We start from the raw sequence: 24054 nt of genomic DNA, 5'->3' as shown, positions 1-24054 counted from the left end.
CCCTACATGGCTTTCATAAAATATTTTTCAAACAATGAGTAGAAATTGGCATTTATTTTGTTCCTCACCCTTATCTCTGTGGCAGTGTCTGTAATTGAAACTTGGCTGTTGACACATTAAAGACACTGAGGTTCACTCAGTTTAGTTTAAGATGCTCCCACAGCCCACAGATGATCTGAGTTGGTAGATGCGTTAGCTTCCTACCAGACTTTCCTTCCCCATTTTTATAACATTGTGGGCAATTTCCCCCATTTTTCCTAGTTAAAAATCTTTTAATATGCTGGGAAATGACATATATATATATAACATATATATACACACATATATAAATACTATGTCTCACAAAATTAAAGACCATTCTGTTATTTTTAGTAGTTCTCGTGCTTTCATTTTACAGCTGTTATGTGCTGTTATGTCATTAGAAGATTTAATTTGTTGCCTGAGTTTGTGAAAGTCAGCCCAAGGCTACAGTGGCTTAAGATCTATTTCCAAGGAGACACAAAAGCTTGTAATAAATCATCTCCTGTCGTTCTCTTTCAGGTGATAGGAACAGGGATCCAAGGTAAAAAATACAGTGCGACTGGAACTAGACAAGTTTGGACAGATTTCATTTATTTTGAAACTCCATTTTCAGCTTTGCTGATGAGAGTAATGGACTCGGACAGGGATGGGGGCCAGAGAGACCTGACCCCAGTGCCCCACGCGGGTGACATCAGGTTAGATCAGCCTCTGAACTGGTTTGAGACTTTGCTCTTCATGTATGTAAAAATCCGACTTCCAGACTTAAAATTTTTTGTTGTTATTTGTGTTTTGTTTTTTGGCTATAGCCAGCAGTGCTCAGGGCTGACTCCTGGCTGTACACTCAGGAATCACTCCTGGCCGCGCTTGGGGAACCATATGGAATGCCCGGAATTGAACCCAGCTTGACTCTTGCAATGCAAATGCTATACCTGCTGCTCTATCTCTCTGGCCTCCATACTTAAAATTCTCAGTCTATCAAATTTTTATATAAATGTATTTTTGTATAAACATGGACTTACTGAATTTTAAAAGAAAACATAGCAATAAACCAGGATCCCTAGGGTTGCCCAGGGTGGCTGTTCTTGGCGTGCTTGAATGAGAGGGTCCTGGGTGCCAGAAATGGTCCGTGCCACCTGGTGGTGCCAGGATTGAATCCAGTCAGCTGCGTGCAGGGCACGTGGCTTCAATCGTGCACTGTTTTCCCAGCCCCTGAGGTGTTTAATTGTAAACCCTGCAAATGTGAAGCCATGTGAATGTGTCTTCCATGTCTTCCACACTGACAGCAGTGGTGAAGGGTCTTTCATCTCAGCAGTTTAGCTTGTTAGAGAGAACGCAGAGAGCAAAGCAAGTGAGAAGCAGTATTGTGGCCAACTTAGATCTGGGATTTCTGCCTCTTGGGCTCAAGGCAGCAGTTTCATGGTACTGATTAGGTTTACTTGTCAGGAGCAGAACCAGGTGTCTGAGACTTGCTGGATGCAGTTGTTTCACAGACATGTGTGGAAATACAGCAGTTGGAGTGGTGTGAGGTTCACACTGCAAAGTCAAAGCTCCCAGACAGCTTTGGCGCTTGGCTCTCTGCCTCTGAAGCCTTTCCTTGCTTTTAACCACCGTGTGCTAACAGGTTTACATCATTTAGATTTGACATGTTCCCAGAGGATATTGATGGTTGAAGTTCTTTGCTGCAGGAGGAGCTGACTTATTACAGTAACAGAAATTTGTACCAGAGGTTGTCTCACCTTTTAATATTTATGCCACTTCTATAACAACACATTCTTTCTTTTTCTTTCTCTTTCTTTCTTTCTTTCTTTCTTTCTTTCTTTCTTTCTCTTTCTTTCTTTCTTTCTTTCTTTCTTTCTTTCTTTCTTTCTCTCTCTCTCTCTCTCTCTTTCTATGTAGAAGTGCTGCTATTCAGTCACTGGTTAAGCTGATTGAATTACTTTTTTTTTTAATTGAATCACTGTGAGATACAGTTACAAAGCTTTCATGTTCGAGATTCAGCCCTACAATGATCTAACACCCATTCCTCCATAGGTGCACACTTTTCACTACCAGTATCCCCAGTATATTCCCCACCCCACCCCCGCCCATGCCAGTCCTCACCCTGCCTCCATGGCAGGCAATTTTCCCAATACTCTCTCTCTCCTCTTAAAGGGCATTATGTTTTGCTTAAATTTTCCCACCATCATTCAAGCCTGCCTGCCAGGGGCAGATGCTAGATCATTTATTGTCCATTGCTTATTTTGAATATCTTGGGTGCTGCAGCCTCGTGCTTCTGGGGAATCCTAGATTGTAAATGGTTAGATTCCAGAGACATTTCTGTACGGCACCAATGAACTTCGGGATTCAGTTGGGCATCTCTGGACCAGGGTTGTTGGTACACTAAGATGGCACCCATAGGCACATTGTGGGGGTGACAGCCAGGCTGACGAGAGGGTGGGGAGCCGGGGAGGGTCAGCCCAGCACCTCTGCCGCCGTGCGGCATGGAGATTTAATCTGGAACCTGTAAACCTGGGCCTTGCTTGTGGAAGCTCTTGGTCACTGGGATTTCATCTGGAGTAGGCAGGGAGACTGCACCTGTTTCATCTGGGGTGCCTCAGTGAAATTGACTCAGTATGAGGCTGGAGAGATTCTGGTTCTGTGGTATCTTCCGGGACTTGTGTCTGTGTCTCTGGTTTTTGATCTCTTTCGAGATTTATTTGTGGGTCTCTGAAGCAAGGCCAGTAATAGAGTTTACAGGGTGGCACTGGAGTTGGTTCGTGGGGGTGACTGCCAGTGCTTTCATGTGTATTGGGAAGGGGGGTAGGTAGTCCACCCCAAGTCTGTGAAAGCCTGGAGATTTCAGTCACAAAACCCGCATACCTGAGTTTTCAGCAGAGTATATCTTGGTGAGGTCCATCCTGAGACGGTGGAGTCAGGCTGGGGTATGGCGGCGATTTTGGATTGTGGAAGCAAGTGGCTGCTGGGGGCTCTGCTTGGGTGGGCCACCGGGACAACCTGCTCCCCTCCGATTTACCCCAGTCTGTTCAGCCATGCATGGGTCTGAGATTAACTGGCTTTTGGTCTCTTTCAAGATTTATCTATGGGTCTCTGAGATCACTATATCACTGTATCACTGTCATCCCGTTGGTCGTGAAATTACTCAAGCAGGCGCCAGTAACGTCTCTATTTCTCCCAGCCCTGAGATTTTAGCAGCCTCTTCTTACTTGTCTTTTCCCAATGATTAGAGGCTCTTTTAGGGTCAGGGGAATGAAACCCATTGTCATTACTGTATTTTGCATATCAAATACACCACTGGGAGCTTGCCAGGCTCTGCCCATGTGGGCAGGATACTCTCAGTAGCTTGCCAGGCTCTCCAAGAGGCATAAATGAGTAGGAAGTTCTGTGGGACTTCATTCTTGCGTGAGGCTCGGCTTGAGCATCTGGAAAGCATCCTGGAGTATGCTGGTGGTTTGGCAGTGGAGGTTGGCTGCTGGGGCTGGGTACCTTGGGGTGGGGAGGACACGCACCCTCCCCACAGCCTGGTTCGGAGTCCAGGGTCTCTGAGATAAGGCCAGTAAATGAGCTTGTATAGCTGAGCTGGAGGTGGTTTGTGGGCGTGGCTCCCACGTACCTAACTTTTGGCTGTTGAATTTCTTGGTAAACTTAGTCCCAAGTTGTTGGGGTCCGACCAAAGACAGAAGCAGCAATTTTGGGGTATCAGGAAGCCTGAAGTCACCATTAGGCTGCTGATACACTTGCCCCGCAGGTACAGTGTACAGGTACAGGTGGCATCATACCCCCAACAATAAATTTTCTAAATAGTCATAAGTAGTACAAATTTAATCTTAGTGACTTAGAGACTTGGCTCTTTAAGAATTTGGAACCATACCTTTAATATCACATTCCTTAAATCAGACTGGTGAGATGTATACAAACAGAAAATATTTAGCAAATCTATGAAGCAACATGCCCATACATACAGCTCATGACTAAATTTGGTAGAGATGTAGGTAAGGCCAGTTTCTTAGAACATTTACAGTATTTTAACTTTACCTGACTTCTCAAATCTTCCCTTAAATGTGCTGCTGTGTTAAAGCAAAAGAATAGCTATTATGATTTAGATATTTTTTGTTCCCATGGATGATATGTAAACAGTGTGGTTGTATTCACCCCAGGAATATAGTAGACAATTTCTTTTCTGTAAGGAAGCTCTGGAAAACTGGTACTACTTTATTCCTAGGTTCATTGAACAGTTGCCTTCTAGAGAGAGCTAGTTGTTACCCAGGTCATGTTGTTCAAGTCAGTGTGCCTTTGGCAGGCAGGGGGCCATGCTCTTCACTCCCAGGCAGTCGACCTGACATGGGGCTGTAGGCCCACACATGTGCATGGTCCCCCTAGCTGGGATAGCCTCAACAAGGCATTTTATATATATTTATTGCCTACTGCCTGAACCCCATCAAATATGGTGTGGTAATTATGGAAAATGTGTTGGGAGTGTCTTCTGATATGTCCAAGAATATGTTCACTCATATGTGAAACTCGGTCAGACCTTGTGGAAAGTGGCCTGGAGCGTGGTGGCAGTTGGGTTGTGGAGGTTTTTGACTGCTGGGGGTGGGTCTCTTGGGGTGGGGAGGATGGGGACAGGGAGGACTCTCACCCATCACCCTCTGGTGCGCTGCCAGTGAAACCAGCCTGGAGTGGAGACCAGTGGCATGGTATGGGGGCCTCATTTTTATTTATTTATTTATTTTAATTTTTATTAGTGAGATACCATGAGGTACAGTTGTAGACTTACAAATTTTTGTGCTTGTGTTTCAATTATACAATGATCAAATACCCATCCTCCACCAGTGCCCACTTACCACCACCAGGGATCCCAGTATCCCTCCCACCCCCCATCTCCCCCATCCCACTCTGCCTCTGTGGCAGGGCATTCCCTTTTGTTCTCTCTCTCCTATTGGGTGTTGTGGTTTGCAAAAGAGGCAATGGGTGGCAATCATGTTTGGTCTATAGTCTACTTTCGGCATGCTTCTCCCATCCTGGGAGGATCCTCCCAACACCCTTTATTTGGTGCTCTCTTCTCTATCTGAGCTTCCTTTTCCCCTAGCATATGTGGCTGGCCTCCAAACCATGGAGTACAATTCCTGGTACTAATCTCGGCCATTCTTGGCTGTTAGTCTCCTATTTTGTTACTTTATGTTTGGGGGCCTCATTTTATGCTCCTTCTGGGAGAAGCGGCCATGCGTTCTCTCAATTGCAATTCTATTTAGTAGTAACTTCACTCTGTGAGGCAAAATATATGCTGCCAGGGGCTAGAGGAATAGTACAGCGGGTAGGGTGCTGTCTTTGCAATTCCTTTTTTTTTTTTTTAATGTAGGAGTACTGCTATTTATTCAGCCACTGATTAGGTGATTGAATTGTGCATGAACCCCACCTTACTTTTCTTTTTTCAGTTTTTTTCATCTTATATTTATTTATTGAATAGTAGTAACTTCACTCTGTGAGTCAAAATAAATGCTACCGGGGGCTAGAGTAATAGCACAGCGGGTAGGGTGCTGGCTTTGCACACAGTTGACCTGGGTTCAATTCCGGACACCTTACAGCATCCCCTGAGACCCGCCAGGAATGATCCCTGAGGGCAGAGCTAGAAGTAAGCGCTGAGCATTGCCTGGTGTGTATGATGCTAGACATGGATAGTTCTTTCTCTGAAAATTTGGATTAGGTGTTTTAGAATTAAGATTTGTCTGAATTTTAGAAAAGTAAAATGATGTAAATTTTGTATGCTTTGGAAAATAGGGGTCTATTTTTTTTTGGTAGCATATTCTGGTTGAAGGGCTTCATTTTTTCTTATATCCACAAATTGGGATAAGTATTTCACAAAGCTCCCGTTTGTTCTGCTCAGATGGTGCCCTCAAATGTTTGTGTCACTTGGAGAAGAATTTCCCTTCCCAGACGTATCCAGCTGGCTGTGCATGAGCCCAGCACTGGCCAGGGTCTCTCCGTGAGACTCTTGCAAGATCAGCCGTATGACTGATGGAAGCATAAGTCAGACCTCATGTGTGACTCCCTCTTACTTCCTTTCCCATATCTCGAACTTTTGCAACTATTCCCCCTCTTCATCTGTAGATTTCTAGTAATGTAGTTTTTTTTTTGTTCTTAACTACATTTTAGTTTATTTTATCCCTGCGTCCCTCCCCCCTTTTTTTGGATCACCATGAGCTACAGTTACAAACATTCATGATTATGTTTCAGTCATACAATGCTCGAGCACCCATCCTTCCACCAGTGCACATTTTCCACCACCAGTGTTCCCAGTGTCCTGCTACTCCCACCCCACCCCACCCCCTGCCTCTGTGGCAGGCACCTTCCTTCTTACTCTCTAATTTTGGGCATAATAGTTTGCAATACAGATCCTGAGAGGCCATCGTGTTTGGTCCTTAGTCTACATTCAGCACACATCTCCCATCCAGAGCAATCCATCTGTCCAGTCATCATTTACTTAGTGGTCCCTTCTCTATCCCAACTGCATTTTCCCCTAGCTTGTGGGGCCAGCTTCCAAACTGTGGCTTAAACCTCCTGGCCCTTATCTCTACTGTCCTTAGGTGTTAGTCTCATATTATGCTACTTTATAGTTCACAAATGAGTGCAGTCATTCTATGTCTGTCCCTCTCTTTTTGACTAATTTCACTTAGCATGATACTCTCCATGTCCATCCACTTACATGCAAATTTCATTTCATTTCTTCTAACAGCTGCATAGTATTCTACTGTGTAGATGTACCAAAGTTTCTTTAACCCAGTCAACTGTTTTTGGGCACTCGGGATTTTTCCAGATTCTGGCTATTGTGAATAGGGCTGCAATAAACACCCAAAGTGCAAATGTCACTTCTACTGTTTTTTTAAAATTATTTTCTTTTATTTTTTATCTCTGGGATATACTCCCAGGAGTGATATTGCTGGGTCATATGGGAGCTGAATTTCTAGTTTTTGGAGGAATGTCCATACTGTTTTCCAAAAAGGCTGGACCAGTCAGCATTCCCACTGACAATGAAGGAGAGTCCCTTTCACCCCACATCCACGGCAGCACTGGTTGTTTTTGTTCTTACTGATGTGTGCTAGTTTCTGTGGTATAAGATGATACCTCATTGCTGTGGTACAAGATGATACCTCATCAGGGAAATTTGCATCCCCCTGATCAGGGAGATTTGCATCTCCCTGATGATGAGAGAGGTAGAGCATTTTTTTCATGTGCCTTTTGGCTATTTAAATTTCTTTTTTGAGGAAGTTTCTGTTCATATCTTCTCCCCATTTTTTTTGATGGGCTTAGAGGTTTTTATCTTGAAAAGTTCTACCAGTCTCTTGTATATCCTGGATATTAATCCCTTATCTGATGGATAGCACTGAAGCACTTTAGCACTGTCCTCCTGTTGTTCATCGATTTGCTCAAGTGGGCACCAGTAATGTCTCCATTGTGAGACTTGTTGTTACTGTTTTTGGCATATCGAATACACCACGGATAGCTTGCCAGGCTCTGCCATGTGGGCGGGATACTCTCAGTAGCTTACCAGGCTTCCCGAGAGGGGCAGAGGAATTGTACCAGGTCGCCTGGGTTAGCGCGTGCAAGGCAAATGCCCTACGCACTGTGCTATCGCTCCAGCCCATATTGGGTAAATATTCTTTCCCATTCCATGGGATCTTTCTGTATTTTGGTCACTGTTTCTTTTGAGGTGCAGAAGCTTCTTAGTTTAATGTAGTCCCATTTGTTTATCTTTGCTTCCACTTGCTTGGTCAGGGTGTTTCATCCTTGAAGATGCCTTTTGCTTCAGTATCATGGAGGGTTCTACCTGCATTTTCCTCCTTGTACCTTATGGATTCAGGTCTGATATTGAGGTCTTTAATCCATTTTGAAGATAGAAACTGCCTGCAGTGAGCCACATCTATACAAGGGTAATGGTCCGATTTGGGTTGTTAGGCATTTGAATGATTCAGTTTTCATGGCCAAGTTCCTATTGACAAGGACACCGACACCACTGACGCCTCTTTTGTCACATGTTCTGAGGAACAGTTCTTCCCCAGTGTAGAAAATGATGTGATGTGGTTGTCTACGCACCAATATCCAATTATGATGAAGAAGAAATTGAAAAGTTCTACATGGAGCTAGAGAAGTTCTATGAAGAATACCACATCTTCCACAAAGTCATTGTCGGTGATTTTAATGCCAAGATAGGACCGAAAAGATTAGCCAAAGAACTCTTCATCGGGACCCATGGCCTAGAATGAAACAAGCAGGATGAGAGACTGTCTGAGTTCATCATGTTGACCAAGACCATCCATGGTAACTCAGTTCCAGAAGGCCGAATTTAAACGTTGGACATGGGAGTCTGCCGGTGGACGGTTCCAAAACGAAATTGACCACATCATATTCAATAGACAGTTTTGCCTGACTGATGCTGCTGTTGTCCCAAAATTCCAAACGGGATCAGACCACTATCACCTTCATGCAAAATTCTACTTCAAGGATAGAGAAGAAAGGACTGCAAAGTTTAAGAAGAAAACTCCCAGAATGACCACCAACTGGGAGCTCTTTGGCACTATTGTGGCAACATGGGAAGATGCCGTTGTTGACAACATTGATGAAGAATATGATTGGCTGGTTCAGCACCTCCATGATTGTGCGAGGAACGCCGAGGGAAAGAGATAGCCACAAAAAGACACCTGTCTTCGAAATCTCTCGAGCTCATTCGTCAACGTGGCTTGGCGCGAGCCTCAGGCAACTGCAAGTGAACATCCAAGCTCGCAAAGCAGTGCAGAGAAGCGATCAAGGAAGACCTCAAAGAGAGAAAAGCAGGGGCTTAAGCAATAGCACAATGGGTAGGGCATTTGTCTTGCATGTGACCGACCTGGGTTTGATTCCCAGCATCCTATATGGTACCCTGAGCATCGCCAGTAGTGCTTCCTGAGTGCAAAGCCAGGAGTAATCCCTGAGCATCGCCGGGTGTGACCCAAAAAGCAAAAAAAAAAAAAAAAAGAGAGAGAGAGAGAGAGAGAGAGAGAGAGAGAGAGAGAGAGAGAGAGAAGAGCAGCAGTGCTGGCAGATGCAGCAGAAGCCGGGAAAAGCATTCTCAGTGCCTGCCTGTCCTTCGCCAACTACAAGACCAAGATAACTGCCCTCCGACGTCCTGATGGATCTATCACATTTTCTAGAAGGTCAGTGGAGAAGATTATCCATGACTTCTACTTGGATCTCTTCAAAGGCCATGTCTACCAGCCCACAAACGAAATTCTGTGGGATGGATATGTCGTTCTCAAAGTTCTCCCTTCTGAAATCCGATATGCCATTTCGTCCGTGTAAAGACGCGAACAGCACCTGTCCCAAACAAGGTCAGACCCGAACACCTGAAGAAACTGCCGTCAGTACTCATCAATACACTGACTCACCTCTTCACATACTACCTGTCTGAATGCAAGGTTCTGTCCCAGTGGAAAACCAGCAGGACTGTACAAGAAGGGAGATATCCACGACATTGGCAACTGTAGTCTGATCTGCCTGTTGTCTGTTGTCTACAAGCTGTTCACTCGAGTCATCCTGAATAGGATTGACAGAACACTAGATGAAGGACAACCATGCAAGCAAGCTGGGTTCCAAAATGGATTCAGCATGATCGAGCATATCCACATGATAACCAAGCTCATTGAGGTTTCTTGGGAGTTCAAGATACCACTCTGTCTAACGTTCATTGATTTAAAGAAGCCTTTGATTCTGTTGAGACTGAAGCTATCGTTGAAGCCCTAGCCAAACAGGGCGTTCAAACTGACTACATCAGGATCCTCCATGAGCTGTATTACGGATTCACTACCAGGATCTCACCATTCTACAAGGAAGTGATCAACCATGTCAAGAGAGGGGTTTGGCAGGGTGATACCATTTCACCAAAACTTTTCAGTGCCACCCTCGAGAATGTCATGTGTCGACTAGAATGGGAAGGAATGGGAGTGAAGATAGACGGTCGGCAACTACACCACCTCCGCTTTGCTGATGACATCATTCTAATAACACCAAACATCAGCCAAGCGGTACAAACGCTGACCAACTTCGACCGTGAGTGTAAAAAGGTCGGATTACAGCTGAATCTCACAAAGATGATGTTTATGAGACATGGTCTTCTTCCTGACGTTCTATTCGCTCTCAATGGAACTAACATCTCTGATTGCAACAGTTATGTGTACCTAGGTCGAGAAGTCAACATGACGAATGACCTGGCACCTGAGTTTCACAAGAGGAAGAGAGTGGCTTGGAACACCTCCAAGCTAGTCAAATAGCTAAGAGGACAAGAACCTCTGGCTCTGGGCACATTTCTTTGACTCCACTTTTCTTCCTGCATTAACATACGCCACAGAGACCTGGGCCCTACTGAAACAGGATGAGAACGCTATTTGGGTCTCTCAAAGAGGAATCAAAAGAGGATGCTTGGAGGATCATGCTTCACTCAAGTGAGAGGAAGAATCCCGAGTTCCGACCTCTTTCGACAATCGAGAATCAGGGACGCTTTCTCGTTTGCCAAGGCGTTGAAAATCAGATGGGCTGGACACATAATGTGGAGACGACCGCTGGACTAGAGCTGTTACTGACTGGATTCCACGGGACGTCAAAAGATCGTGTGGCTGCCCACCTACGAGATGGTCAGACTTTTTTGTCAAGACCCTAAATGATCAGTTTGAGGCTCATTGTGTTCCTGGTGCGAACAGACGCATTGGGCTACACTAGCATGGGACAGGGACAAATGGAGACGTTACTGGTGCCCAACGAGCAAATTGATGAGTAATGGGATGTCAAGCGATCAAGTGATCAATCCAATTTGAAATGACTTTTGAGCTTGGCATTATAGAGGTCTGAGTTTATTCTTTTGTATCTTCCCAATAATTAGCAATGTAGAGCATTTTTTTTCATGTGCTTTTTGGCCATTTGTATGTCTGCTTTGAGGAAGTTCCTGTTCATTCCTTCTCCCCATTTTTTGATGGAGTTGTATTTTTTTCTTGTAAAGTTTTACCAGTGCTTTATATATCTTTGATATTAACTCCTTATCAGATGTACATTGGTTAAATAATTTTTCCCATTCCGTGGGTTGTCTTTGTATTTTGTATTTTGTTTTTTTTACAGTTGTAGACTTACAAATTTTTGTGCTTGGGTTTCAATTATACAATGATCGAGTACCCATCCCTCCACCAGTGCCTATTCTCTACCACCACTAATCCCAGGATCCTTCCCACCCCCCATTCCCCCATCCTACCCTGCCTCTGTGGCAGGGCACTCCCTTTTGTTATCTCTCTCCTTTTGGGTGCTGTGGTTTGCAAAAGACGCATTGAGTTACAATCATGTTCGGTCTATAGTCTGCTTTCAGCATGCATTTCCTATCCTGGGCGAATCTTCCCAACACCCTTCTGTATCTGAGCTGCCTTTACCCCTAGAGTGTGCAGCTGGCCTTCAAGCCATGGAGTAAACCTCCTGGTACTTATCTCGGCTATTCTTGGATGTTCATCATCACTGCATCATCACTGTCCTCCTGTTGTTCATCGATTTGCTCAAGCGGGCCCAGCAGGGCTTATTCCTGGCTCGGTGCTCAGGGATCACTTAAGGATGGTTCTAGGGACTTTTTTTTTTTTTTTACCGTTTTACCTAGTTAAACGGTGACTAGGGAAGTGGGGGGTTATTTATTGTAAATCTGACAAGAAGAGAGTTGAGCACCCCTAACTCTCTCCTTTTGACACTCACCCTGCGTTCATGGGTTTGAGTCTTGTGATTCAGGTTATCTTCTCCGTAAATGAGCTGCTTATGAAAAGCGGCCTGTTCAATTTGACTTAGGGTGCCAGTACATGCCATTTATACAGGCCTTGTCCGAGGAGCTACAGCAGGGGATCTTTCAGGGCCTGTGGCTGCTCTTCTCTCCCGACCCTCCCGCTGCGGGAGGACCTTTGTCTTGGGACTCCTGCCCTGCCGTGAGTCCCCAGCTTTTCTCTGTGCTGCTGCAAGGGTGCTCAGGCCTCACGGCACCTGGACTTCTCTGTGCATCCCCCTGCCTGGTCACCGCCCACAGGCTCCTTTAGCCTCTTTACCTGGGCTGCAGCTTCCTGCACCCCAGGCAGTAGGGGAGCCTTGGCTTCTGGCCCCGGTCCTTCTGTACAGCCTGGCTGTGGGGGAGAGGCTGCCCTCTTCTGCCCGTTATTGGGCTCCGTTCTTTCTGGAGCATTTCTCCCAGCATTTCTAAGGTCAGCTGATTGACTTTCCCACTTGAAAACACTCACATTCCCACCTCTACCTCCTCCCCACCAGCGCCTGCAGCTCTCTGGGGTCTCTGTCTCTGCTGGGAAGTCCCTGTCCTTTGCCCTTGTAAATACCGTGCTCTCTGACTTGCCTACTGAGTCACTGGGCCACTAGCCACAGCCTCCTAGCTGCTGCTCCTCTGCCCTTCGGCCTTCCTCCCAGCCAGCATCTGTGTTGCAGCCAAGGAAATCTTTTCCAGACAAAAAGCTGACCAGAGCTGTAGGCTCTGCAGGCTGGATTCCTGCTGCCACACCCAGTGGTACTCAGGGTTCAATTCTGGCCTTGTGCTCTGGGATCATTCCTGGTGGTACTCTGGGGACACTAGGCAGTGCCAGGAATTAAACATGGGCCAGCCATGTGCAAAGCGAGCCTCTTAATAAAGTGAGTGTAGTATCTCTCTGTCCCCAAGCCTTTTCCTTGCAGACGCTCATTTTTTTCTACTTGAAATGCTGTCTTTGATGGCCTCTTCCTATTCATGCCCCTTGTGTTTGCAAATCTCACTTCTCCAATGGAGCCATCCTAGGTTATGCTTTCCATACACTTTTTCCCTCTGAGTACTCACTGGAGTGGCAGCTCTGTGGAACTGTGCTGGCATATGAAATGCCACATGTGGGACAGGCCAGGCGGGTCTGTCTGTCCACTGTGTTCTCTCCCTCCTGCTGACTGCAGAATGTGCCTGCAGTAGTTGTCATTGCTTTCTGAATATGTGAGAAAAAGCCAACCTTCCATATGATATGTGTGTATGTGTGTGTGCATACAAATGGTTTACTGAATATTTAAACCCATTTTGTAAATATATTACTTATAAATTATATTCTGTGGGGTTACAGCTGTTATGGATAGTGATTCCTTGGATGGATCTGGGCAGCACCCTGGAAAGAATTCTGTTCTTAGATGCCACTAGGAACAGTTTGTGATTCAGGGCAGGTGTTCACAGGGCCGGGGCATGTGCCCTGTCTGCAAGAAGACCAGGCTTATTCCCTCAGACCACAGAGGCTCTTGTGGCTCTTGCCCAAACACTGTCAGGTATGTTCCCCATGCTCCCCAATAAACATAATGGTAGGTTAGAAGTGGTTCCAATCCACAGTGGTGACTTCGAGAGATTTAATACTTCTCTGGAGGAAGTAGTTGCATCTGAGGTGCAAAGTGCAGGAGAAACAGAACGAGAAGTAGAGCCAGAAGACAGGCCAGGCTTGTGCCATCTCCGAGCCCCTGTTAGAGCCGGTACAGAGCTGCTTCCTACTCACCCACCAGCAAAGACGACAGCGTAGGAAGTGGTGTTTCCTTCTGGCCACGTGCGATGAGCGCTGTTGTGAACTCAGCCAAGATTCAGGCTCCCTGGGCCTTGGTTAGTGCAGCGCTGGGGGTTGGAGAGAACCTGCTTGTTTGGAAAAGCTCTGTTGTGAATGAGTGAATTCTGTCAAATAGCTGCAGCCAGGAAGAGCCCACGGATGTGTCCCGCTGGCTTCTCTTTGTTCCAGAAATTGCTAGTCTCCCTAATCTCTGGCCATACTACGTTGGTCCATCAGCAGTGTCCACTTCAAAGCCAGGCCCCTCTGGAGGCTCTGCTGGCAGCAGATATTTTTTTGATTTTTTTAATTTTTTAAAAAATTTTTTAATTAATCACTAATGAGCTACAGTTACAGACTTACAAACTTTCATACTTGTGTTTCAGTCATCCAGTCATCTAGTACCCATCCCTCCACCACTGCCCATTCTCCACCACCAGTGTTCAGTATCCCTCCCACCAGTCCCACCCCATCCCATCCCCCCCCCCCACCTCTGTGGCATGCGAATTCCCTTTTACTCTCTCTCCTTTAGGGTGTTGTGACAGCAGGTTTTTGTTTGTTTGTTTGCTTTCTTTTTTTCTTAGCACCAAAGCATATTTTAATTAAGGCATACATGCAATTTTTGGGAAATTGTTATTATTATTATTACTACTACACAATAGACTTAGTAAAGAGTAAGTGTAACTTATATAGAATGGGTCATATAATATTGCCAAGGTATGCCTCCATTAAACTTTTCGTGAAGGGTTGATAAAAACCGACTCAAATATATATAGCCTGAGTCTTGCCAATGTATGTTGTAAGCTGAAGTCAAAATTCTAGAAACCTGAGCATTTCCATACAGTTAAAGAGACAGGGGTGGAGGGGGAGTGGGGGAGAGACAGAGACAGGGAAAGAGGAGAAAAAGGAGAGAGAGAGTGGAAGAGAGAGAAAGAGAGAGAGAGAAAAGAGAGGAGAGAGGGAGAGAAGAGAGAGAGAGTGAGAGAGAAAGAGAGAGAGATTGATTATTGATTTTTGTTATAGATGTGTGCTCCAGCTTGGAGTCCTGGTGTAGGGATGCCCTGGCCTCTCAGCAGTCCCAAAGTGTCATCAGGCTCCTTCCTGAGCCCACCTCTTAGCTCTCAAAAGTCCCTTAGCTGCCAGCTGATTTCCCTTACAACCAAGTAGGAGAGTGGCAGAGGTCTGAGCCCTTCCCGGCACAGCACAAGCCTCTGCTCATGGTTTGCTTCATTCTTGTCTGCCCTGGGCTGGACATTGCTCTTAGGCGCAGGAAGAGCTGATGTGTGTCCAGTAGTTTCCAGGCCAGCAAACAGAGCCCATTGTCATTCCCTAATGACTCAGACCTGTTGTTTTTTGTCTCTTGTGTGGTGCTGTCAGAAGGAGCTTTTAAGAGTAAATGGTAAAAGCAGCTGTAAAAGGTAGTAGCTTTGCTGACGAAACCTTGTTACTAAGTATTTCACATAGAGCAAAAATCAAGTATTTCCCCCCCAAAATGATTTGTTTCTAAGAAAATATGTAATGTTCTACAATTAGATCTAACTATTCTCAGAGACAAAACTTATAAGGGACATTATACTGAGTGTTCATCCAGTTCTTGCAGGATAGAATATAAAACAATACACAATTTATAGCCTTGGGTTTTTGGTGGGATATCATTTCAGCTTTATTACTGACTGATGCCACAAATTATAAATGATTATCCATGACTTCTACTCAAATCCTTTCGATAGCCATGTCCACTTGCCGACATACCAAATTCCACAGGATGGATATGTCGTTCCCAACATTCTCCCTTCCGAAATCCAACACGCCATTTCGTCGGTAAAGAAACAAACAGCACCCGGCCCAGACAAGGTCAGACCTGAACACCTGAAGAACCTGCCATCAGTACTCATCAATACACTGGCTCGGCTCTTCACTCGCTACCTGTCTGAATGCAAGGTTCCGTCCCAATGGAAAACCAGCAGGACCGTACTACTGTTCAAGAAGGGAGACATCCATGACATTGGCAACTATCGCCCGATCTGCCTATTGTCTGTCATCTACAAGTTGTTCACTCGAGTCATCCTAAGTAGGATTAGCAGAACACTAGATGAAGGACAACCATGCGAGCAAGCCGGGTTCCGCAAAGGATTCAGCACCATCGACCATATCCACACGATAACCAAGCTTATTGAGGTTTCTTGGGAGTTCAAGATGCCGCTCTGTTTAATGTTCATTGATTTAAAGAAGGCCTTTGATTCTGTTGAGACGGAAGTGGTCATTGAAGCCCTAGCCAATCAGGGCATTCAAGCCCAATACATCAAGATCCTCCGTGAGCTGTATTGCGGATTCACTACCAGGATCTCACCATTCTACAAAGAAGTGATCATTGATATCAAGAGAGGGGTTCGGCAGGGTGATACCATTTTACCGAAACTCTTCAGTGCCACCCTCGAGAACATCATGCGACGACTGGAATGGGAAGGAATGGGAGTGAAGATAGATGGTCGGCAACTACATCACCTCCGCTTTGCTGATGACATTGTTTTAATAACACCAAACATCAGCCAAGCGGCACAAATGCTGGCCGGCTTTGACTGTGAGTGTGGAAAGGTAGGACTACAGCGAATCTTACAAAGACAATGTTTATGAGAAACAGCCTCGTTCCTGATGCCCCATTCGCTCTCAACGGAACGACCATCTCCGAATGCAACAGCTATGTGTACTTAGGTCGAGAAGTCAACATGACAAATGACCTGGCACCCGAGCTGCGCAGGAGGAAGAGAGCGGCTTGGAACGCCTTCAAGAACGTCGAAGAAATAGCTAAGAGGACGAAGAACCTCCGGCTCCGGGCACATCTCTTTGATTCCACTGTTCTTCCTGCATTAACATATGCCTCAGAGACCTGGGCCCTACGCAAACAGGATGAGAACGCTATTCAGGTCTCCCAAAGAAGAATAGAAAGAGCTATTCTTGAAATATCACATTTCACTCAAATGAGAGAAAGAATCCGGAGTTCCGACCTCGGTCAGTGATCAAGAATCAGGGACGCTGTCTCGTTTGCCAAGGTGTCAAAAATCAGTTGGGCTGGTCACGTAATGAGATTTAAAGACGACCGCTGGACTAGAGCTGTTACTGACTGGATTCCACGGGATGTCAAAAGACCGCGTGGCCACCCACCTACCAGATGGTCAGACTTCTTCGTCAAGATCATGAACGATCGGTTTGAGGCTCTTCATGTTCCGAGAGCGAACAGATGCCATTGGGCTACACTAGCACGCGACAGGGACAAATGGAGACGTTACTGGCGCCCGCTCGAGCAAATCGATGACTAACGGGAAGTTAAGTGATTAAGTGATTAAGTGATCATTTCAGCTTTATTACTGACTGATGCCACAAATTATAAATGATTTCCTGGCATTTTAATCTCTTATTTCTTCCATTAGTTGTGATATGGACTTCATGAGCAATAGGACACTTGAATCAGGTAACAAAGTAACAGACAAATTAACTTTAAGTAGTTAAAAAAAAACTTTTTTAAAAGTTTGTTTGCAGGGCTGGAGCTATAGCACAGTGGGTAGGGTGTTTGCCTTGCACGCGGCCAACCCGGATACAATTCCCAGAATCCCATAAGTTCCCCTGAGCATCAATCAGGAGTAATTCCTGATTGCAGAGCCAGGTGTAACCCCTGAGCATCGTCGGGTGTCACCCAAAAAGAAAAAAAAGTTGTTTTGGAGTCATACCTGGTGATGCTCAGGGCTTACTCCTGGTTCTGCATTCAGGGATCACTACTGGCAGTCTTTGGGATCATATATGGTGAAGGGAATATAACCCTGACCAGCATTGTGCAAAGCCAGTGCCTTAAACTCTTTACTGTCTCCCAGACTGTTAGTAGATTTTAATTTAATTGTATTTTATTAAACATTTTTTTTCAGGTTTTAAAACTTTATTCGCATATTTTAAATTCTCCATTCCAATATAATCAAACCATTCAACAATAACAACAAAAATATGGCCCTCAGATCAAACTGTTTATTTGCAGCCTGCAGGACATACTTCGAACAAAGCATGTGTTAACCCCATCAAGTCCCACCCCACTTATTCCTTCCCCTGACATACAAGATGGTGGAGGCAAGGCTCCTCATTGTCAGTAGTTCTCAGAACGTTAAGTGTGGAAAGGGAGGGGCTGCACAGTCATTCACCTTTAAACTTGACCTAGCCTCGTTGCAGCTTAACAGTTAAATAGCTAAAAAGGGTAAAATAAGAAAGAAGTGCTTGTGGAATGTATAGTGCATGTTAGTGTTCAGTCTGTGATACTGCTGTTTGCTTCTTTTGCTCAGTTGTTTCTTTAGAAGGCAGCAGGTGTTTTCCTCCTGCATTTCTCTCTTCTTCAGGAATTTTTCAGTCTCAGCCATATTGGGCTTGCCAGACATGGTTGAAGCAAAGGAAGCGGAGTAGGCACGCATATGAACAAACCATCAGAACAGTGACCACTGCGAATGTCTAAACATTCTAGATTATAAGGTTACAGTAGTCAAATTTCTGGTACTGAGCTACAAAGGCACTGCCCATCCTTGCCACCAAATCATAGTGCTCCCACACACCCTGCCCACCGGTGTCCAAGGTCTCTTACTGATGGCTGTTGCTCACACACTTGTTCTGTTTCCCCTGCCGAGTAGAATTCTGTACTTGTCCTTCTGCCTTATTCCTCACAGCGTGATGCCCTTCAATTCCATCCAAATTGCCAGGAACTGCATGACTTTCTTTTTTCCTCATGGCTGTTATATGTTCCATTGTGTATATGTACAACTGCTTTCCCCATTGATCTAGTTAGACATTGGGGTTCCTTCCATATCCTGTTCTAGGACTCAGTGCTGCTGTGAATAGAGTGTGCACATACCTTTTCAAATTAATGTTTTTATGTTTGGGGTAGATGCCTCGAAGGGGGATACTTCGGTCAAATGGGAGCCCCACTCTTCATTTTGTTTTTGAGAAATTCCGTACTGTTTTCTGTAGAGACTGGACGTGACAACATTCTCACCTGCAGTGAACGAAGGTTCCTTTTAGCTACACCCCGCCAATACTTGCTTTCAGGTGTTTTATATGAGCCATTATTACTGGTGGGAAGAAGTAGCTCATCATTGTTTTGCTTTGTGCTTCTTTGATACTGATTGATAATAAGTACTTTTTTATATGACTATTGTTCAATTGTATGTCTTCTTTGTGGAAGTATCTGTTCATCTCTTCCCATTATTTTGAGCTGAGGTCTGTGAGTGCTTTATAGCTTTAAGTGGTTATTAAATATCCGTGTTGATAAGTTCTCTCTGCTGTACTGTATTTTCTTTTTACAGTTACTACTTCTTGAAATTAAATGGAATGTCTTCCTCTTTGTTACCTTGTCAATCAAAACATTGTAAATATCTTTAAGCCATAATGAAATACTGTTGTTTTTATTCAGAAAGTTTTAATTTGTATTATTTTACACGCCTGCCTCCTTAGCATGTAATACATTGTACATTGAGCTATAAACAGTTTACTCTTTTTTTTTCTTTAGTCACTGCCTAAAAGTATGGTGTCTCGACTCTGTGAATCTAAAAAAGTATGCGCAGCAGCTGACATGCAGCTCCAGGTATGCCTGTTTCTTTGTTTTCAAGTGTTTCAGAATAATCATTCAAAATAAATGTTGAGCTTTAGATTCTGGCCATTGTGACACATTCATGGATTATAATAGTTATGTGTCTCAAAACATCTTTCGAGTTCAAAGAACGTGCCCAAAATAGGCTCATGTAGTCTTCACACTATTCTGTAAAGTAGTTGTTAAATAAGGTTACTTCCCTTTTTCAGCTGGGAAAATAAAAATTTTAGAAAAATTACAGTCTGCTTTTTGATCCTGCATTGCAGCCACTGAGTTTTATATATTTTTATTCACTTTGTATCTTTTTTTCTAACTGTGGTTTTAGATGCACAGTTTAAACCACAAATGACTTATTTGTTTTAGACACATCCAAAACCAGTTTTCCAGGTTTCCATATTAAGAATAGAAAAATTATGGGTCAGGTCTGCATGACACCAGATGTTTAGTTTATTTGTAATTACTGACATTATTAATGGGATCTTACTCAACATCAGGTCTTGAGAGTTATATAAACAAATTCTAAATTTATCCATCCATTATTTGGGTAATATCCACTTTATAATGATTCAGTTACTTGTTTTAAAAGTATTGCTGCACACACACACACACACACACACACACACACGCACACCCCTTTGGTAATAGTTACTGTATAGTGATTCAGTTATCTGTTTTAAAAGTATAACTACTAACATACACACACACTCACCAGTAATAGTTACTACATTATGATTCAGTTACACATTTAGTATAGCTATACACATACACACCCTCCTGTTATCATCAGTTATTATAATGATTGTTACCTGTTTTTAGAATATAACTGCTAACACACATAGACACACAGACACACACACCCCTCTTCCTATCCCCATTTCTCACCCCCATCTATTAATTACAAATAAACTTCTTTGTTTTTTGGCTATGTACAGGGTTTACTCCTGGCTCATGCACTCAGGAATTACTCCTGGCGGTGCTCGGGGGACCATATGGGATGCTGGGGATCGAACCCAGGTCAGCCACATGCAAGGCAAATGCCCTACCCGCTCTGCTATTGCTCTAGTCCCACAAATACACTTTTTTCTAGATGTAGAAGAAATTTGGACTTAAAGAACTCTTCAGTTATTTTGGCCAATTTCTGGCATAGTGAAGAAAAATTGCCTTGCAACTTCCACAATAGAATATGGGGTGGAAATAGTTGAAAAAGATTCAGAAAGTTTTAAGGTACTTGTCTATTACAGTACTGAATTAAATAACTACTATTATATTGCTTTATGATTTCGTATAATTCAGTCCTGACAAACGATGAATAAACTCTGGGTGTGTAGTACATTAAAATAACAGTGTTATTGAAAACAGTGCATCCGGTTGACACGGTCATGAATTTACATGTTTGTGTTTTTTTTTTTTTTTTTCCTCCCGTTGATCGTCGATTTGCTCGAGCGGGCCCAGTAACGTCTCCATTGGAGACTTTGTTGTTACTGTGTCTGGCATATCGAATACTCTCGGTAGCTTGCCGGGCTCTCCGAGAGGGGCGGAGGAATCGAACTTGGGTTGGCCATGTTGGCTGCGTGCAAGGCAGACGCCCTACCCGCTGTGCTATTGCTCCAGCCCAATGTTTGTGTTTATTCAGTCTTTATATCAGCATGAATCAAAAGGATTTTGATTTATTTGAAGAATTAATACTATTTGGCAAAATTCCTTTGACTCTTTAAATAGCTATAACTGTAGTTGAAGTCCTACTTATTTATTTATTTGCTCATCTATTTTGGTTTTTGGGCAGCAGTCCGTGATGCTGGATTGCTTCTGGCCTTATTCTTGGAGAACCATGTGCTCAGTGCTCTGGGAACTTGTGATCCTGGAGACTGAATCTGGGGCTCCAGCCTCCCAAGCTGGCATCCCCTCTCTCTGTACTCTCTTCCCCTGCCCAGAAATGTACCTTTTCCCATCCAAATACTGACCAGGTCTGACCCTGCTTAGTTTCTGAGATCAGACGAGATCAGGCACGTTCAGGGTGGTATGGCTGTACTTTTATTTATTTTTGATTTTTGGGTCACACCCATCTATGCTCGGGGGTTACTCCTGGCTCTGCACTCAGGAATTTCTCCTAGCGGTGCCCAGGAGACCATATGGGATGCTGGGGATTGAACCCGGGTCGGCTGCATGCAAGGCAAACGCCCTACCCGCTGTACTATCCGTACTATCACTCCAGCCCCGAAACGCACCTTTCCAAAGAGCTTTGCTCTCTAGCTTTCTTTCTGAACAGTAGTTTTGATCATCCCCTTTTCAGGTGTCGGGGTGAGGGTCGGGGCCAGTCCCTGGGCTCTCTCAGGCCCCGGGCCCCTCAGAGTCCCCTCAGAGTGAAAACCAGTTGTGAACTTTCCACTTCTTTCCTTCTCTAAAAAAGAGTAAAAGGAGGCACGTGGTGGAGGGTGAGGAGGATGTAAGGGAGGGAGGTTGAGAGACAGAGGCTGGAGAGGGAAAGCAGGAAAGGGACTGGAAGCCCTGTGCAGAGCTGCTGGCTCAGCGGCTCACACACGATGCGGGTGAACTCGGAACACATAAAGGGGAGAGGAAATGGTTTCTTATTTCTTGGAGGGTGTAAACAGTCTGTTTGTTTGTTTGACTGATTTGGAGGCCCCACCTGGTAGAGCTCAGGATGTACTCCTGGTAGTTGGGCCTCACTCAGTGGTGCTCAGGGCTTATTCCTGGTCCTGTGCTCAAGTCACCCTTGACAAGTCTCGGGGACCATAAGAGGTGCCAAAATTGCCAACTGCATGTGAGGCAAGTGTTACTATCTTTTCAGCCCCAGTGTAAACAGTCTTTTCATCATTGTTATTTTGGGGGTGGGGAGTGTCTTTCCAGCAGGTTTCTTGGTTTCACTCTCTCATCTATACCTTATTTCCCAGGCAAGGAAATGGGCTCATAGTTTTAGAATTGTTTGGTTTATCAGAAAATGAGTAGGAAATAAATGCATATTCAGTTTGTTTGGCTCTGTTTTGTTAATTTTTAATTAAAATTAAAGTCCATATTTATGCCTTCCATTTGTAAAAGGCATATTGGAAGCAATAAACCACTTTAATTCTATTTGTTTCATAGATTAGGACCAGAAAAACACCTCTATTGAGGTTAGAATTTGAGCTTCAAATCCTAATTCTTGACTCTTGTTAAAATATAGACAAGATGAGTAATGGTAGGGCCCTCTGATTCTCTTTATACATTGTTACTCATAATAGAAGGTAGAATGAGTGGAACTGTATTTAGCTGTATCTTTAGATTACCAGTTGGAGTAAAGCAATATTTATATTTAATAAATGCCTGTATTTTTCTAGGGAAGGTTTAAATTTTGCTGTATAATATAGAACCATAATTCTGTATTTAGATGAAACCAAAAGGTAAGGGGTCATTTACATTTCTATTCTTTAAAATTAATTAATTTTTTAATTAACTCACTGTGAGATAGTTACAAAGCTTTCATGTGTGAGTTTCAGTCATACAATGATTGACCACCCATCCCTCCACCATATGTACGTTTTCCACCAACAATGTCCCCAATATGCCCCCGCCACCATCTTACCCTACTCCCTGCTTGGCAGACAATTTCGCTCTTACTTTCTTTCTACTTTTGGGCATTATGGTTTGCAATACAGATACTGAGAGGCCATCGTGTTTCAGCACACATTTTCCATCCCGAGCGATTCCTCCAACCATCATTTACTTAGTGATCCCTTCTCCATTTCAGCTGCCTTCTCCTCTAGCTTATGAGGCAGGCTGCCAACCATGGAGCAATCTTCTTTTATCTAAGATAATCCTCATCTTTCTTTCAAGTCAACAGCTGCACATGCTCTACAAATTCCATTTTGAATAAGAACGATACAGACTGAAAACATAATTGCATGTTTTTTTTTAACATGCAGAATTTACTGGTAGCTCTTTCAGGGTCAGGGGAATGAGACCCATTGTAATTACTGGTTTTGGCATATTGAATACGCCACGGATAGCTTGCCAGGCTCTGCCATGTGGGCGGTATACTTTCGGTACCTTGTCATGCTCTCTGAGAGGGATAGAGGCTTTTAGGGTGGCCTCTAATCGTCCTTGCAGGTGTCCCCATGGTTCAAACCATATTTGAACCCTATCAAATATGGTGCTGCAAACCTGCAAGAAATGGTATTTAGTGGTATTTGAGAGAAAGAATATGGAGTTCCGACCTCCGTCAACGATCAAGAATCAGGGACGCTATCTCGTTTGCCAAGGCATCGAAAATCAGATGGGCTGGACAAGTAATGAGATTTAGAGATGACTGCTGGACTAGAGCTGTTACCGACTGGATTCCAGGGGATGTCAAAAGATCACGTGGCTGCCCATCTATGAGATGGTCAGACTTCTTTGTGAAGACCCTGAATGATCGGTTTGAGGCTCTTTGTGTTCCTAGAATGAGCAGACACCATTGGGCTACACTAGCATGCGACAGGGATGAATGGAGACGTTACTGGTGCCCGCTAGAGCAAATCGATGAGTAACGGGATGTCAAGTGATCAAGTGATGCAGAATTTAATTTTCCTTAACATAAAACATTTTCCACTGTCTTACTTCAGATGACTTGTCCAGTGTTAAAGGTCAAGTTAGGCATTGGTGCAACGCAAAAGCAGGTTTTAGCTTTACTTTAGGTTTTCTATGTCCAGTTTAGCTTGCGGAATTTTGTGAGCAGCTGATTTTGAGTATAAACTTTTCGAATGCTTTTATCACCAGCTACATTTTGCTGGCCAGTGGCTCTCACCAGAGGGGAGTGAGCTTTTCTTTCCCCACCTCCTGGAGACACTACTGGTGTTT

At 44.2% G+C, this 24054-nt stretch overlaps 1 protein-coding gene across 1 annotated transcript in view; it reads left to right on the top strand.

Moving 5' to 3' along the window:
• MIPEP (mitochondrial intermediate peptidase) overlaps positions 1-24054 on the top strand; it is a 190390-nt gene that overhangs the window by 76027 nt on the left and 90309 nt on the right. Inside the window, exon 15 of the mRNA XM_056132761.1 lies at positions 19144-19218. Within this exon, the coding sequence (XP_055988736.1) occupies positions 19144-19218 (75 nt within the window). The remainder of the gene's footprint in view (positions 1-19143; positions 19219-24054) is intronic.

The sequence above is a fragment of the Sorex fumeus genome, unplaced genomic scaffold (genome assembly GCF_029834395.1).
Source record: "Sorex fumeus unplaced genomic scaffold, SorFum_2.1 ptg000095l, whole genome shotgun sequence".
NCBI classification, from domain to species: Eukaryota; Metazoa; Chordata; class Mammalia; order Eulipotyphla; family Soricidae; genus Sorex; species Sorex fumeus.
Note: the sequence above shows the minus strand (reverse complement) of the source record. Positions and strands in the feature narration are given on the sequence as shown.